Genomic DNA, 18,759 nt, shown 5'->3' on the forward strand with positions numbered 1-18,759 from the left:
GCCCCAACCAATTACCAAGGGACCTTTGGTAAAACTAGAGGTTGAAGTAATGGGGGAATCTTTGATCTTCAAAAACAGCCTATGATCCCAAAGAAATAAACACCTAAAACTTAATTGCCATGACAGTGTCTATACTATACACTCTATAATATCTAACCATTCAAAAAATGGAGTTCTCATAAGCTAATAAAGCAGTGTGATCATTGCCTATTGTCCTAGGGGGGAGGGTTCTCCAAGGACGATAAACAAATTCAGTAGCTTAGATCTTCCTTCTGTTTTGAAACATTGAGTGTCTTCACTATAATTTGAAGGGAGAATTAAATGCTAGGTTAATAGGAGAAATGATAAACTAAAGTATATTAACTTTCTCAGAATTATATGATACAACCTGTAAGTTTTTTGCCTGTGTTTTTACTTGGGGGGAGTCGGGGTAGACTTTTTAAAAACAATTTCTTTAATGGCTAATAGTTCATTCAAGGTTTTTATTTCTGCTTGAGTGACTTTTGCTATATTTTCTAAAAAACATTTTTTTAATCTGAATATTTACTTTTTTGGTGTTAATTTGTACAAAGTATTCTCGTGATGTTAAAAAAATTTCTTTAGCTGTAGTTATTTCTCATTTTTTGATTCATAGTATTTTTTGCTGCCCCCCCACCAATTTATTTGCATTAGTTTATGCAAAGACCAGTTTCTGATTTTGCTAATGTTCTCTTTCCCTCTGTCTTCTCTCCTTCCCTCACTTCAGTAATACAGGAAAGCAAGTGAAAGGGGATTGAGAATGGATATTAAAAGAAGGAATCTACATCAGCCATTCTAACTTTAAGACATTTTGATATGTAGCACTTGCATTATTAAGCTCTTATAAATATTGAGAAATTTCTATCTTGATTTTACTCTTTAAATCCATGAAATATTTGGAATATATTTAAGTTTCCAAACGTAGTTTGTTTTTTTTTTACTACTATATTTTACTGTTGACTTCTAATTCATTTCTGTTCTTTTCAGAAAACATAGATTGTATGATATGTATCCTTTTAGGTTGGTTGAGATTTTGTGTTGTAGTACAGGGTCAATCAAAACAAAAATCTGTCCTTGCTTGAAAAGACTATTTTATGTTTTTTACTGGAAGTAGAGATATTCTAAGTTTTTAATATTTCCACCAATATTTTGTTTTGTCTGCATATGTATAATCATTCACTATAAAAGTTGATTTGTCCATTTCTCTTTGTAATTCTGGGGTTTTGTTTTACATACTTATATTTTATGCTATTAGGATCATAATTCACTGTTTCTTGGGCACTTTTTATTATATAGTATTTCATTATGCTTTGCCTTAAGTTTTATCCTGTATGTTACTAATATTGTAAATATACTTGGCTTTAGTTATTTGCAGAGTACATGAGTTAAGAATGTGTCTGATTGCAGATAGCTCAGTAAGGCTTTCTTTTTTCTCATAAAGCAAGAAGTCTCATGGAATACTACCCAGGCATTGAGTTACTGATGTGGTTTGAGACCCAGCCTCCTTTTCTTTTTCATTATTAATGTTTTTTGGGGGTTTTTTTGCCCTCAAGTTTGCACAATGGCTAACCTCTAGACTCACAGCTGCTTTTGAAGAGGAAAAAGGTTGTAGAGACAAATGGCTTCTTTTCATGATACTTTGTCTTTTATTTAGGAAAGAAGTCTCTTCTCATTAACATTTTTTGTGAACATCTTACTGGATTTGCTGTATGGCCACTTCGTGCTGGATGGGAGTTGATGAAAAAGGAATTTAGATGGAGGTTGGGTCAGCCTGTTAACACAAAGTATAATTTTCATCCCTTTATTTCCTACAGTAAATTTTGAATTTTTATCCAGTCTGACAATCTCTATTTTTTACTAGATGAGTTGAAGTTTTTTACATTTTTGCAATGCTGATATTTGGGGCTTATTTTTCGTATTTTGTACTTTATATTCTATTTTCTTTGCTTTTCTTCCTTTATTGCCTTATCTTAGATCAATAAATTTTATCCTGTTTTTCCCTTGGTTTTGACTTTATAAGTCACTGTTCTTCTTTTTTTAAGTGGTTGTTCCTAAATTCTCAATATACATATTTAACCATATATTTTTCTAAGAAAGTATAAAGTAATTGGGTATTTATATCATGTTTTGAAAAGCGTTATGGAGTTTAGCATACTTCGACCAGTTGCTGCTCCTCTAAATACTCCATGACTCTGTCTTGTTATAGTTATCCAGAATTTTGGTTTTATATTTTTTAATCACCTGATTTATTTCTTCACACAGATATTAAATTTTTTGACATGTTTATTATTTTACACCATTTGTTGAAACTTGTAGGGCATTCTTTCTGATAGGCTCACTTTTTTCCTTAGTAAGTTTCTAAATATAGTTATCCTTTAATTGTTCTTAACGGTTTGAGGGTAGTAAACTGTCCTTATCTTTCTGTGTCTGATAGTAGCTCTTCTCCTTCCAGCCCACACAGACCACCCCAACCCTGTCCACAGCTTTTGAGGGCTCACATTCTCTCTCCTCTAAATGGTAGTTTTTCTGGGTATCAAAGTTTGATAGACAATCATTTCTTATTATTATTTGAGGCTTTACTCCACTGTCTTCTAGAATAAGTAGTAACTGATAAACCTGTTAGTATAATCACTTTTATTTTATAGGTCATATCTTTTCTCTCTCATAGCTTTTAATTTCTTTTTGGGGATGTTTGCTATTTCTGTGTGACTTAAGTTTATCCTGCTTGGTACTTTTTTTTTTTAATTTTTATTTTATTTTGGAGTATAGTTGATTAACTCCTGCTTGGTACTTTGAATGTTCTTTTGATCGATAGACTGGATTGGCATCTTTCTTCAAATCTAGAAAATTCTTAGTATTTTTCAAATATTTCTTCTATTCTCTTGAAGCTTTTACTAGATGTATTTGAAAACTTTTAGTATGTTCTGTCTCACCTGTTTTCTCAAACATTTATTTCTTATCTAGCTACCATTCAATTCAATAATTCTTTGTGGCTGAGAGTTTTCCCATTTGCTTTTTTAAATTAATTAATTAATTAATTTGTTTTTGGCTGTGTTGGGTCTTCATTGCTGCGCGCAGGCTTTCTCGTTGCGGCAAGTGGGGGCTCCTCTTCGTTGTGGTGCACGGGCTTCTCATTGCAGTGGCTTCTCTTGTTACGGAGCATGGGCTCTAGGTGTGCAGGCTTCAGTAGTTGTGGTATGCAGGCTCAGTAGTTGTGGCGCATGGGCTTAGTTGCTCTGCGGCATGTGAGATCTTCCTGGACCAGGGCTCAAACCCGTGTCCCCTGCATTGGCAGGCGGATTCTTATCCACTGCGCTACCAGGGAAGTCCCCCTATTTGCTTTTTAAGTGGGTTTTTAAACAAATACTTCCAAGATTTCCAATGGGTTTTTTTTTTTTAATATCTACCTGTTTTTCATTTCTGCTTTTTGCTTCAGTTTTAATGGAAGATTAAAAAATTTCCTTTGAGTATCATAAATAAAGCTAATCATTATTTCTAAATTATTTCAGCTGGAATGGATTCATTTAACAAATGTTGATTCTGCTGGCTCTTAGCTTTAGATGTCTTTTGAAGTTTGATTGCAAGTCCATTTAAAAATGAGTCTTTTTTTCCTTCACTACTTTCCTCCCTTCTGCCCTCCCTCATTTCCCCCAGTTTCTACTTCTATATTCTTTCTTCCCTGTCCAGCAGTTTTATGTTTTTTTCTTTTACTACCCCTATGTTTTAAATAAACATTGTATTGGCATTTTGAGGCTCCTGTCAGTGATGATGAGGATATTGCATATACTGTTAAAAGTTAGAAGATGAATTGATTATGTGCTCATTTCTAGAAATGAAGCTTTTTCTGTATCCTCAAGTCTCCCTAGGCTTATGGCTTGTCAAAAGCCCCAATTTTAGTCAGTTTTATACATATATAAGTATTTTGTTTATATATTTTCTTTAGGTATATAAATTATATATTTTAATTTTAGTTGAACATGTATTATTTTTAGTAGTCTTACCCAGTCATGAATCTTAATCAGTGAGCTTACCGCTGGTCATACATCTCATATGCATATGAGTCCGTTATATCCTATTGGAGCCAAATTTGGTTTCCATTGCTTGCATTTGCCTGAGAACTAGTCCTACTTCTTTGTCCAAGGTATATTTATTTTGTGTTTGAACATGGTTATATCTTTGACCATTGCTGTGTGATCACTGATTGATATGTGTCAGCATATACTGATTGTTCCTTTTCTGATCAGAAAAGTTCTGGATTTCAAATCTCTTACCAGTTTCAAAACATACTTCTGAAACTTCCTTGGGCAAAAAAAGGCACACTTTCCCATGCTCTGTTTCACTGTACATATAAACATTTGATTTTGACCTATTTTAATATCCAGTGTTTTTTCTAGGCAAGTAGGAATATCCAGTAGGGTGGGTAGAAAATTTTCTCTTACTTCTGGTACTTCAGATGAAATGCTGATATCCTCTCCTGTGTTTCCAGATTGCTAGCTCTGACTCTCCTATTTACTGTGTGTCTTCTGAATGTTTCAAGTTGTTTTCTTTGTCTTTTCTTTTTCTCTGGAGAATGTTACTGGCCTTTTAGAAGTATTCTGAGAAAAAATGTTATTCTCCAAAAGTAAGACTAAGAACCAATGAAAATAAAGATAAAATGCCTGATATGCTTTAGAAAGTCAGAAGACAAATAACTGTGACAGATCTTCTCTTTAATGAAGAGAAAGTATAGAAATAATGGAAAGTTGGGGCTTGGGGAATCCAGGCACAGCAGAATTATAATAGGAAAACAGAATGAAATTAAGACCTGGTTGAGAGAATCTAGGTGTAATGAAAATGCTGACATGTGCGGTTAATATTTGATTCATTTAGTGAAGGAAAATTATTGGATAGAAGAAATAAGAAAAACAACTCACTGTCAAGGAAACCATGATGTTTATCTTAATTTTAAACATTTGAGTACTTTGCAGCTAATGTGTACTCTATAAATTTAATTGTTAGTAGTATTAAGCTGTTTTTTGTTTGTTTGTTTTTTCCAGTTTTGAGTATAATAAAGACGTTCATACCTTTCTTTTTACCTGTTTCAGTATGGCTTGGGAAGAGAATTTGTTAGACGATTTACTAAATTTTGCTGCCACTCCCAAAGGACTACAACTTCTTCAAAGAACAGGTGCCATCAATGAATGTGTGACATTTATGTTCAACCAATACACAAAAGAATTACAGGTGCGAATTACCATCTGCCACAGGCAAAAGGAACTTTCCTTTCTGTAAAAGCCATTAAGAACATTATTCTGTTTTCTTTGTGTGAAGAAATTATTAAACCTCAATTAAAAAACCATGTAGCATTGTAATATTTAATGATATTTTTTCAGGAAAGCTTTAGAGAGTTGATGTTGGTATCTATGAGTATTTTACAGGCTGAAACAACTGGATGAAATTGAAAAACTCAGTGAATCATCTAGGTGTTTTATAAATATGATATCAAACATCTGGCTATACTGAAACTTGGTGGAATTCCAGGAGAAAAACCTTTTGAGTCTAAGTGTATGTGTCATTGAGAGTTTAGGGTTCACATTTTGGAAGAAATAAATATATTTGTAGAGGGGTTTTGTTATTGGTACTGTTAAATAAAATTTACTATAAATTTAGCCCTTTATCAGACAGAGATCATTGAGGTATATTCATCATTTTGCTGTTAAAGTAAATATCCCTAGACATCAGGGCTTCTTAGGATCATAGATATGCTTTTAAAAGTGTTTCCTTTATCTCTGGAAGCTATTGTTTCTTGATGTTCAGACTTCTTATTGTAGCCTAGCAGAAGGGGCTAGGGCCTCTTGGGGATCTTTTTTTATAAGAGCACTAATTCCATTCGTGAGCACTCTCTACCTTCACAACCTAATAGCCTCCCAAAGGCTCCACTTCTACCATTACTTCCAATGCTTAGGATTTCAACATAGGAATTTTGAGAGGAGATAGACATTTAGATTATAGCAAATATAGAAGGTTTTCACGCTTTTAGTTTACATAAATTGTGTTTTGATCTGCTGGTGAGTTTGAATTTCTCCTTGTGTACTAGTTAACCATTTGGGTTTCCTTTTTTTTTTTTCTTTCCATTTTTGAAAATATTCAAGCAACTGAAAGATATCTTTCTTTCTCATTCAGATTCTTGAGACCATGCAGACATAGCTTTTCACTGTTGTGATAATATACCTAAGACTAGATGTCATTTTTTTATATTCATAAATTTTAAAACAATCTGGTCTTCCTTTGTAATATACTGTTTGTTGTAATAGACTGTTTGTCTAAGTCTTGTTTAGTGAAGCCTCTCTAGCTTCTCTGAAGTTTTCCTCTGCCTTTCCTTTTTAGTATTTAGTGTTGATCTGGAAAACCCCTGTGGCTACTAATATCTGAATCAGCAGTGTCCTTTGGGATGGTTGATGAGTAAGGTGTTTTTTCCATTGTCATGGAAGAAGGCAAGTGGGAAAAAAGATAGACATTTATCTTGCTGTACTTCTGTGTTATCCCACTGTGGAACTAATGGATGATAAATTAAGGAAAATGGAAAATAAGAGTAATAAAAATGGAAAAGGAAGGCAAATTTATAGAGATGAGCAGCAAAAAAATTTAAGAAATAAACCTAATTCTTTCCCATGGTCTTTTAGTCGTCCCCCCCCCACACACCTTTTTTTTTTTTGCCCTTAAAATGGAATGTATAGTTTATATTTTTAAAATTTGATAAAAACATATCCTTATCCTTTTAATGAAATGTTGAAAAATACAAATTCTAAATGGTTAGCTCTGTTTAGAAGTCAAACACTTTGTCTAAGATCAGGCTGACCTATAAAGTCTGAGGAAGGAGGAATATTTTCTAACATCTTTGTTATTTTCTTATTCTGATTTCTGCTAAGAGATACTTCTGAACTGTACCATGAATACATGAATGATATTCTTTGTGGAATAACAAATTATTTAAGGTTTTCTACAATGTTGTTTAGAAACCTGTATATTAAATGAAGGTTGTGTGTGTGCGTGTGCGTGTATATAACTTCCTTCTTTAGGAAAAAAAATCACATTGCCTCTAAAACCGTCATTTTTAAGAAGATACCATTATTCTTTTTAAAGTTGTTTATTTGAAAGCCCAGTTAAAAAACTGGCAGTCAATACAGATTAATTAATGAGAATTTATTATCGAAGAACCAGCCTAAAGAATAAAATAGTAAGATAACAGAAATTAGAATTGGAAGGAGTTTCTCTTCATCTGGTCCAAAGTCCCTTATTTTATATATAAGGAGACTTAGAGACATAGTGACTTGTTTATGGTCATGAAGCAACATAGTTTTAGGGCTGGTTCCAGAACCTAGATCTCTGAAACAAGATTATCAAAAATATTACATTAGTATTAACTCACTGATTGTTATAGTTTGAGTTTTTTCTGCTCTTGTTATCTTTCCTTGAAAGACTGTCCAGCATTTTAATAAAGAAATCAGTAACTCTACGTGTAACATGTGAATAAACTATTAGCATTCTGTGTTTTCCTGCTTCTCATTATTCCTTATTTATGTTAGGTCAGCAGGCGTAAAAAGTTTGGCTATGGAGTTCTGGTTACACAAGTGGCATCAACAGCGGCAGGTGCAATAGCACTACAAAGTTCAGGTAAGTTCTTTAAAATTATAACTTAAATAAAATGAGCGAGTCTATACAAAATTTTACTGCCATGATCAAGTATCAGGTATTTCACTCTAAAGTTCTTTTTCCCATGTTAGGCCTTAGGTAAAAGAATGTTGCTGGGATTTCCTTTTTACCTTTTCTCTTCCATGAAATCCCACTAGGAATTTTTTTTTTCTCTGTAAAAATATATATAAATTTTTTCTTTCCTCAGAACAATGGTGCATAATGACCTAAACTGAGATATACTTGATGTCTTTAAGAAGCCTTCATCTTATAAATCAAAAGTTTGTCATCCTCTCTTGGTATAATTGCATCTGATGGGATTTAATGCTCAGTTTCAGTGAATTATATATAAGTCAAGATCTCCAGTCATAATAGTTATCACACATACATGCCATTTTCTTATTCCTTTTTCTCTTCCTTTCTTGAAAGATTCTCTCTCACCCACTTAATTTTCACCGCTATTTTTGGAGTTTGTAGTTGGCATGTATTGAATATTATCTACTACAGATTGGATTTTTAAGACATTCTAACATTGGGAGATTTAATGTATATTAAGATTATCTGAACCCTGAACCAGAGACAAGATGTAATCTCTAATAGAGATGCTGTGATTATATTTAAGTCTTAGAAGTGAAGAATCATAACATCAGTGGTCACTATTGATTCTCTCCTCAAATGTAAATATTTTTCTATAGTGTATCTTAAATATTTTTTGGCTGGACTAATTTGGAATACTTATGAAACACGTTTCTTGCAGAAGCTGTCCTAAGCTGAGCCACTTACTCTTTTACTTAAAATAAAATCCAATTTATTTATAGTACTGAGGGACACATTAATGGAAGCATTTGAAGACTGGATTCAATCCCAGATTTTCTTGTTGCTCAAGTCATTAAGCTTCTAAACCTCATAGTATCCAACTTTTATTGAGAGGATTAAATGCAGTTTTTCATAGGACAAAGGAAGGAAGACTAACACTGTTCGAGTTCCTCTGATGTCTTGGTACTATATTAGGACCTCTGTGTATATCGTCCCATTTATACTTTAATGGCAACCCTCAAATGCAACACTTTTTCAGCTTTCAAATCGGGAACTGATGCTCTTAGAAGTCAAAAGATTCAAGGACATATAACTAACAAGCTGGCAGATTTGTAACTTGAACACTGCTATTTTCGATTTCAGAGCCTATATGTTTTCCATTATACCAGAGGACCCTTTCTGCTCTAATGTGTTATTATGAACTTACTGATTTATGATTAGGTGTTCTGTTTTGCACCTTTCCATACGCTTTCATTCCTCATAAAGGAATTTGATAATCGGGCTTAATAATCACTTTCATTTAGATTTATAGTATCTGACTCAGGAGAATTTAAAGACTGTATAGAGCCAGAAGTTGTATGAAGTGGAGAATTGTTCTAAGCATGAGGAAATACAAAAAAATTGTTACATTAAAGAAAGGGAACACACACTCTTTGGATGCTTACTGTGCCTCTGGGATACCTCCTTCCTTACACACATACACCCCAGCTTTCAGGCTGCATTTCACTGTTAGCTTATTTGCTGAGTAACATGTAAACCTTATTTTTTTCAGGAAAACGTGCTCAGAGAGGTTATTGGCTAAAGGATAAAAACTGGGGCTCAAAATTCAGTCCTCTAGGGAAATAGTCTTTGAGAGTTTAGGCATTCCATAGTTATATGATAATGAGGCATCATAAATGTATATTAACAATAGCAGATATAATTTCTACCAAGGTTAGAGGTTATTTCTTGTACAGGATACAAGTATGTCTTCTGTCAGTGTGGACCAGTCTTGTCAGAAGGATAATTATGTCTTTCCTCCATAATCCAAAGAAGTAGTATATTATAAATATGATGTAAAATTCTTCTTAGGGTTTATTAATGCACTTTTAACTGAATTATGGGCTAATCTGGAATATGGAAGAGATGATGTTAGAGTAACCCATCCCAAATCTACTCCAGTGGACCCTATTGACCAAAGCTGTCAAAAGGTAAGAAATGATTTAACTAACAATGTATAGACTTGAAATATCTCTCTCAAATTACTTCATCCAGACCTTAATCTCTACTCAGTTACAACCAGCAGCCTTTCCTAATTTTTTTCCTTCCTTTCTTTTATTTCTAAATTTTTATTTTTAAAATAAACTTAGTAAAAGACAAATACCAGTGTTCCCTGGGAATTGTCTTGCAAGACGTTTTTCTTTTAGGATATTCCTACTATAATTTTTCTCAGTTAATAAACTACACACCAGACATACTAAAAAAGCAAAACAACAAATGCCGACTCAAAGGAAGTAGAAAAGAACAAACAAACCCAAATTTAATAGAAGGAAAGAAATAATAAAAATCGAAGCAGAAATAGAGACTAAAAAACCAATAGAAAAGATCAGTGAAACTAAGAGCTGGTTTTTTGAAGAGATAAATAAAATTGATAAACCTTTAGCCAGACTTCTCAAGAAAAGAGAGGAGCCAAATAAATTGGAAATGAAAAAGAAGTTACAGTCAATACCACAGAAATCATGGTGTTACTATGAACAATTACATGCCAATAAAGTGCACATCCTAGAAGAAATTGTATATTTCTAGGAATGTATCCATCTCCCAAGACTGAATCAGGAAGAAATACAAAATATGAACAGACAGATGACCAGTAACGAAATTGAATCAATTTTTAAAAACTCCCAACAAACAAAAGTCCAGGATCAGATGGCTTCACAGGTGAATTATACCAAACATTTAAAGAGTTAATGCTTTTCTTTCTCAAACTATTACAAGTTTGAGAGGAAGGAATGCATCAGAATTCAGTCTATGTGGCCGGCATCACCCTGATTCCACAATAAAAGACTGTGAAAAAAATAAAAATACAGGCCAATATCACTGAATGTAGTTGCAGAAATCCTCAATAAAATACTAGCAAATCAAATTCAACCATACATTAAAAGGATCATACACCATGATCAAGTGGATTTATCCCAGGGATGCAGGGATGGTTCACTATCTGCAAATCAGTTGTTGTGATGTACCACATTAACAATTGAAGAATAAAAATCATATGATCATCTCAATAGATGCAGAAAAAGCGTTCGACAAAATTCAACATTCATTTATGAAACTCTCAACATTCACTGATGTATGAATGGATAAAGAAGATGTGGTATAGGTATAGAATGAAATATTACTCAGCCATAGAATAGAATGAAATCTTGCCATTTATGACAACATGGATGGACCTAGAGAGTATTATGGTAAGTGAAATAAGTCAGATGGAGAAAGACAAATACCATATGATTTCACTTTTTTTTTTTGTATTGTAAGTTCTGGAATTTATTGTAAAATGAGATTTTTATAACTATCCACAAAACTTTATGTTTAAGGTTTTTTCCTATATGTTGCTTTATTCAAAAAAATTTTTGAAGTTAAAATTAATATGAATAGTATTTGGTCAAATATGAACAACTACAGCAACAAGGCTGCACTGTCGATGAATGTGAATATGTGAAGAAAAAACATCATTTACTAATTTGTAGAAGATAAAAAAGTTAACATATGATTTCACTTATATGTGGAATCTAAAAAATGAAGCAAATGAACAAACATAACAGTCATAGATTCACAATAGACCGGTGGTTGCCAGAAAGAAGTGCAGTGGGGGAATGAGTGAAATAGGTGATGGAAATTAAGAGATACAAACTTTCAGTATAAAATAAATGAGTCAACGTGATGAAATGTATAGTGGTGAATATAGTCAATAATAGTGTAATATCTTTATGGTGGTAAAGGTGGTCAAAATGTACAAAGTTTCAGTTATAAGTAAGTAGTAGGGATGTAATGTACAGTATGATTAATATAATTACCACTGCTTTATGTTATATGAAAATTGTTGAGTAAATCCTAAGAAATCTCATCACAAGGAAATTTTTTTTTTCTATTTAATGTTGTATCTATATGAGATGATGGGTGTTCACTAAACTTATGGTCATCATTTCCTGATGTATGTAAGTCAAATCATTATGCTGTACCCCTTAAACTTATGCAGTGTTATATATCAGTTTTCTCAAACTGGAAGTAAAAAAACAAAGCTGAAACAAAAACCAACCAACCAAAACTAAGAAAGCTTTGAACACTTAGACTCGAATCTAATAGAAAATTGTCATGATTATTTGAAGGAGGGGGTGGGCAGAACATGCTATAGTATATAGCATATAGTATATAGTAATGTGGCAAAAAAAGAATTCTTAGGCACTCAGTGGTTTATTATAATTTAATGACTTTTATATATTTAATATGTTCACCAATTTTCACTAAAATGCTTCCTGACTTTGACTTTATGGTGGCTTAGGAAGTTTTCATTCAAAGGGTATCATAAAATTTTTAAAAAATCAGAATTTCTGCTTTTCTGCTTTCTGTAATAGTGGACTAGTTTCCTCCAGGAGAAAACACTTAAAACTCAGGAAAAATAAGCCAACTGGAATATCTAAAAATAGGCAAAAAATGGAGAGAAGTCAATATGTGGATGAAGAGAATGTTACTGCTAGAGATTCTGGATTTAACAGATTTACACCTGAGGGCAAGTACCAGTTGATGCTCCACAGATAGAAATCCATACTGTAACAAGCCTGAAAAACCAGAACACAAAGCTTAGGGCTACACAATATGGAATATGGAAGGAGGGCCCTGGAAGGAGAGGCACATATCAGGCCCTCCATACTCTGTGTATGTACTCTGTCCAAATATGTGACTGTCCCTCAAACTATATACTTGAACTTAACAGATCTCACCTACCACAGGGGTCAGAATTTAGAATTTGAGTTCAGTCATGTTAACTACTAAATTAAAATAAGCACTCCTTGGGGGGTATATAACAAAATCCAGCATCTCCACAACATATCCTTACAATATATGGAATATAATCCAAAATTACTAGACATATGAAGAATAAAAGAAATGTTACTGGGAAGAGGCAACTGATAGAGCTTGACTGTGAAATGTAGAAGTTGGAATTATTTGCCAAGAATTTTAAAGCAGTTATCATAAATAGCATGTAAGAGAAAATATGCTTGTAATGAATGAACAAGTTAGAAATCTTAGTACAGAAACTATATAAGAACTAGATTGACATTCTAGAACTAAAGTTATCTGAGAATTTTCTAGGTGGGCTTAACACAAGGTTTAAAGATGACAGAAGAAATAATGTCATCTCAATTCAATGAACTTGAGATAAATCAATAGAAATTAGAGTCCAAAAAGCAGAGAAAAAAATTAGGAAAAAGTTGTGTTTTGTGAGACCTTATCAAAAGGATTAAGATATGTGTGATTGGAACACCAGGAATATGAGAGAATGGAGTAGAAAGTTTTTTGAATAAATAGCTGAAAACTTCCAAATTTATTGAAAGATGTAAATTTATAGGTCAAAAAACTTAGTAAATCCCAAGGAAGAATATGCAAAGAAGGAAAATAAAAATACAAAGAAACCACAGAAAGGCTCACTGTAGACACGTAAACTGCTGAAAACTAAAGCTAAAGAGGAAATCTTGAAAGAAGCCATAGAAAGTCACACATTACATACAGGGGAACAGCAGAAAACTTTGCTAGTATCTCATTAGAAACAGTGCACGCCAGAAGTCAATGAAACAACTTTAATGTGTTGGGAAGGGAAAACAAAAGTCCACCTAGATTTCTATATCCAGCAAAAATATTCTTAAATAATAAAAGCAAAATAAATTTAAAATAAAAGCTAAGAAAATATTTTACAGCAAACCTGCCTTTTAGATAAAACTAAAGGAATTTCTTTAGGTTGAAGGAAAATACCTGATACATATTTGGATTTTTAGGATTAAAAGAAGAAATTTCAAATAGTTATATACTCACTCACCTGTTGTTTTTCTTATTTTCTTGTAAGTACATGTGACTCTTTAAAAGAAAACTGATATATAGTTGGATTTATTTTCTACTTAAAGGTAACATACGACAGCTATACCATACAGGACAAACAAATTATAAAATGTTATACAAATCTGTATGGGTACAGGATTCTTAAATTTTACATAAAGTGGTACAATACTAATTCTTAATCCCTAGGAAATATTTCTAATTCAAATTTAGGGTTACAGGGATTTAATTTAACTTCTTTGACTTTGAAATGTCAATGTAAACTAATAATTAACTTTTCTCCTTAAAAAAAATTGTACATTCCCCTAAACAATGTGCTGAAAAATCTAGAAATAACTCATTGTGGTAAACAGTCTGAGCACCCAGCTTGTAGATCTAGATATTATTCTTTCCTAGGGATTCTGTTTTCTTTTGGGATTTAATTTAATTGTCATTTAAATTTTAGGAAACAATGATGTAGCTTCAATATATAATAAGGTACATTTAAAACTTTCAGTCCAGTTCCTCCCTCCTTCTCTCTATAGCTTTGCTTTTGTAGTATGATAGACAATAGCCCCACATAGCTATGCAAATTTAAAACTAAAGTTAAAAATTCAGCCTCAGTTACATTAATCATATCTTAAGTGCCCATCAGTAGTCACATGTAGCTAGTGACTATCATATTGTACAGCTCAGAACATAACATTTCCATCACCACAGAACATTTTATTGAACAGTCAGGACTACGGAGCAAGGGTGATACTGTTTAATAGTGTCTGAAGATTATTTGTTTTGTAATGAGTAATCTTAGCCTGGAAATAAAATACGATTAGTTCTGCTACCAATTTTTTGATTATATGTCTTTGGCCAAGTCACTTCACTTCTCTGGTCCTCAAGTTTTCTCATCTATTAAATGAGAGATTGAATTAACTATTCTTTTAATTACCTCAGTGTTCTGATTTTAGTGAAAATTCTTAATGTGTTTGATCCTCAGAATTTCTGAGTCTAGTGAACATTTTAAAATGACAAGCAGAAAACTTAGTAGTTACAAATAAGTGCAATTAATACAATACAAACTAAATATACAAGTATTGGCAGAATACAGACCTTCTGTAGGTGGACAGACTTAATTGGAAAGCCTTCTAGAAAAAATGTGGCAAACATTTGAAAGCTTAATGAAGTAGGATAATGAGTAAGTGGGAGGGCAAGAAGGGAGCTCATTAGTAGGATAAGAGAGGTTTGTATATGTGGCAGTCACTTGAAGGAGACCACAGGCAGATTTGATTAACTGCAGTGGTGACTTCAAGCTGAAGAAACTTAACGGGGGAATTGAGGCTTTTGACACTGTGAAGAGAAGAAAAGTGTCAGTTAGTAAAGTGTCTTGAAACTCATGCTAAGGAGTTTAGATCTGATGTTTAGTAATGGGCAACCACTGCATGCTTCTGCATAGGGAATCCAAAGAATGAACTGTGCCGGAGAAAAATATTCAGATTCTTGTCGATAAGACAAGAGCAGGAGCTTAAAAATTTCACGGAGAGATTAACTTGGTAAGATTGCACCAGAAAATGAGCTGGGTTTGATAGGAAAAGCCATGGCTTTTTCTAATAACTATATTTAGGTTACTTGAATTTCCAGTGAATGTAGTTAAAGGATAAAGATAGCCTTGTGACCTGAGTGCTGTAATGTATAGAATTTATTATTATCTTGCTCCAGAGCCACAAAGTATTTTTCTTATATTTTCTTATGCATCAGATATAACAGTGCAAAGAATGAGAATGATGGCTCATTTCATTTTTTGTCAGAACCTAACTTTCAAGAGATATGTGATATTTTAAAGCACTTTCCAGTTCTCATTTATGTTTTGTTACAGTTGTTATGTATTGTTAGTACATGGATTATTGTTGACGTTAACTATTTTGTACTTATCATAGATGCATATATTTCAGTTATATGGATTGATTAGGCTTATTTTAAAAATTGCCCTTCGCATTAATGACTCTTCCATGGATGTGATTAAAAAAAAAAAATGAACCATTTGAACGATTGGTTTTTTCTCCCCCTCCCACCTCCCCCCGCCCCAGTCTTTTCTAGCACTGGTGAACCTGTTATCTTATCCTGCTGTTTATGAGCTTGTAGGCAATCAAGGTCTTCCTAATAAAGAAGAATATTCTCTTCGTGAAGTCCCAACAAGTGTTATTGTAAGTCATTTTCTTTTAATCTTTCACTTTTATAGTGCCACTTTTTAAGATTTGTGGTAAAAATGCAATTTAACAGAAAAAAAGGTATACTAAATCACATTTAAAGACTGTTTGATTTATTAACCTATAGAATGTTAGCTTCTGAATTATCTGTAAATGGAATCTTTGATCCGGCTGTCTAACAGTGGTGGCACCTATTGAAATAACAAGGTTAAGGCTTCCCAACTAGGAAAGAGATTTGGCATATATAGAAGTATGTGTATGAATTATTTTTAGATGACTTATGTTAATAAATTATATCCAAAGAGTCCAGTGCATTTTCTGCTTATATTTTAAACGAACTACATATTACTGCCCCATGAGGGCAGTATATACATATTTATTTAATTTGAGACTTATTTTATATTCATACTCCAAGATGGGTAATTTGTTTTAATCATTCAGAGACATTTAGTTCCTCATCTTTGGGTAAGTTTATGAATTGAACACACATAAATATGTGTATATATGCATTAGTAAAGAATTATTTAGTTCTGAAATTCCATTGTTAATCATTACTTTTATTTGTGGTCACTTTGTCCTGTGTCTTGTCTTTTTTTTACGGTTTTGACATTTTGAATTCTAATTCTTTTTGACCCTAAACATTTTATTTTTTTAAACTTTCTCTACTTTGGGAAATTTTTGATGATTTATATGAATGAAATATAAAGGTAGGTATTTTTATCATTAAACTTTTATATTCTTGAAGTGTTCCAATTTTATCTTATCCTTACTTTATCTTGGCACTTCTTTTTTTGTTGTTTAATTTTTAAATTTAATTTTATTTTTGTTTTATACATCAGGTTCTTATTAGTCATCCATTTTATACACATCAGTGTATACATGTCATTCCCAATCTCCCAATTCAGCACACCACCATCCCCACCCCGCCGCGGCCTTCCCCCCTTGGTGTCCATACATTTGTTCTCTACATCTGTGTCTCAATTTCTGTATCTTGGCACTTCTTAAGTAGTTTTGTAATTAGCCATTTATGCGCCCGTCTTCCTTACTATACTGTGAGGGCCTGAAAGCAAGTAGGATATCTTAGTCACATTTACATATAGAACATAGTAGATATCCAGTGAATGGTTTTTGAAAATATTTCTAATATTATTACCTTTATTGAAATCTATTATGGAACACAAGTACAAATGAATTATTTAATCTAGCGCAATGGCTTGGATGTTTGTTCTCAAGTTTTCGTGGATGTTCTACAGTGCATAGTCAGAAATATCTTTCCACTTATGTTAGGATTGGTCTTTTATTTAGTTTTTTTTAATAAATTTATTTATTTATTTTTGGCTGCGTTGGGTCTTTGTTGCTGCGTGCAGGCTTTCTCTAGTTGCAGTGAGCAGGGACTACTCTTCATTGCAGTGCATGGGCTTCTCATTGCGGTGGCTTCTTTTGTTGCGGAGCCCGGGCTCTAGGCACGTGGGCTTCAGTAGTTGTGGTGCTCGGGCTCAGTAGTTGTGGCTCGCGAGCTCTAGAGCACAGGCTCAGTAGTGTGGCACACTTGCTTAGTTGCTTCGTGGCATGTGGGACCTTCCCAGACCAGGGATCAAACCCTCATCCCTTGCATTGGAAGATGGATTCTCAACCACTGGACCACCAGGAAGTCCTGATCCTCTATCTTTGAGATTACTCCTTAGGGGTATGTAGAGCTCTTACTCATGCTTTTTTACAGTTACGTAGTGCTCTTGTGTGGATGTACTAGAGTTTATTTATCCAGTTGTCTATTGGTGAACGCTTGGTTTCTTTCAGTCTTTTGCTATTATCAATTATGCCAAAATTAATAGCCTTGGCTTATCTTGTGTTTACCAGTATGTCTGTAATTTTTTTTTTTTTTTTGGATTGCTGCATAACAAATTGCTACCAACTTAGCAAATTAAAACACCCACTTATTATAGGTCAGAAGTCAAGTACTGTGCGCCTGGGCTTTCTGCTCAGAGTATTAATAAGACTGATATAAAAATGTTGGCCAGGCTGAGTGCTTGTCTGGAGGCTCTGGGGAAAAATCCCTGATAACATATTCATTCTTGTTATTGGCAGAAGTCAGTTTCTTATAGTTGTGGGATTGAAGTGCCTGATTTCCTGCTGGCTGTCAGCCAGGGGCTGCTTTCAGGGCTTTGTCGGATTGTTCCCTCCATGTCAGCATTGAAGAACTTCACTCATGCTTTGAATCTCTCTGACTTCCTCTTCTGTGACCAGTCAGAGAAAACTCTGCTTTTAAGTGTCTCATGTGATGAGATCAGAGCCACCCTGATAATCTCCTCTTAAAATTAACTAATTAAGGGCTTTAATTACATCTGCAAAATCTCTTTACAGCACTACCTATTGATACATTAGTGTTTAAGGCCTGAGAATCTTGGGGCCATCTTAGAATTCTGCCTACTACTAATTTTGGGGCTGGATTTCTATAAGTGGGGTCACTGGGTTGAAAGGTAAATTCATACGTAATTTTAGTATGTATTGCTAGATTTCCAACCACAGGGAATAATCCTTCTGCATTCCCATCAATAAGATACTATAGTGCTTGTTTCCTGGCAGGCTCATAGAAGATAATGTGGTCAGTGGTTTAGATATTTGTCTGACAGGAAAGAAGTGTTAATTTATATTTTTCTCATTATGAGCAGAGTTATCTTTTCATATGTTTAATGTCCATTGACGGTTCTTCTTCTCATAGTGGTCTTTCAACTTATTTTTGCTTTTTTTCTATTTGTGTCATGTTTCTCAATTTTAAGAAATTCTTTATACGTTAAGAATATTTGGCCTTCACTCTTCATGGTTTCCTATTGAATATCTACTAAAATTCTAAGCCCTGGAACAACTTCCAACTTGTACTACTTGTGTCTATTAAAGATGAATGACACAAAATATTCTTTTCCTCTGACAGATATATTTTTCAATTGCTTTTCTATTTCTTTTCTGTCTATTTATATACGTTGTATAT

At 33.3% G+C, this 18,759-nt stretch overlaps 1 protein-coding gene across 5 annotated transcripts in view; it reads left to right on the forward strand.

The window, feature by feature from the left end:
- TBC1D32 (TBC1 domain family member 32) overlaps positions 1 to 18,759 on the forward strand; it is a 189,087-nt gene that overhangs the window by 73,844 nt on the left and 96,484 nt on the right. For all 5 annotated transcript variants that reach the window (XM_036870860.1, XM_036870863.1, XM_036870861.1 and 2 more), the window contains 4 exons: positions 5,103 to 5,241; positions 7,584 to 7,671; positions 9,577 to 9,695; positions 15,654 to 15,770. In XM_036870860.1, the coding sequence (XP_036726755.1) occupies positions 5,103 to 5,241; positions 7,584 to 7,671; positions 9,577 to 9,695; positions 15,654 to 15,770 (463 nt within the window). The remainder of the gene's footprint in view (positions 1 to 5,102; positions 5,242 to 7,583; positions 7,672 to 9,576; positions 9,696 to 15,653; positions 15,771 to 18,759) is intronic.

The sequence above is a fragment of the Balaenoptera musculus genome, chromosome 12, assembly GCF_009873245.2.
Source record: "Balaenoptera musculus isolate JJ_BM4_2016_0621 chromosome 12, mBalMus1.pri.v3, whole genome shotgun sequence".
Classification (NCBI taxonomy): domain Eukaryota; kingdom Metazoa; phylum Chordata; class Mammalia; order Artiodactyla; family Balaenopteridae; genus Balaenoptera; species Balaenoptera musculus.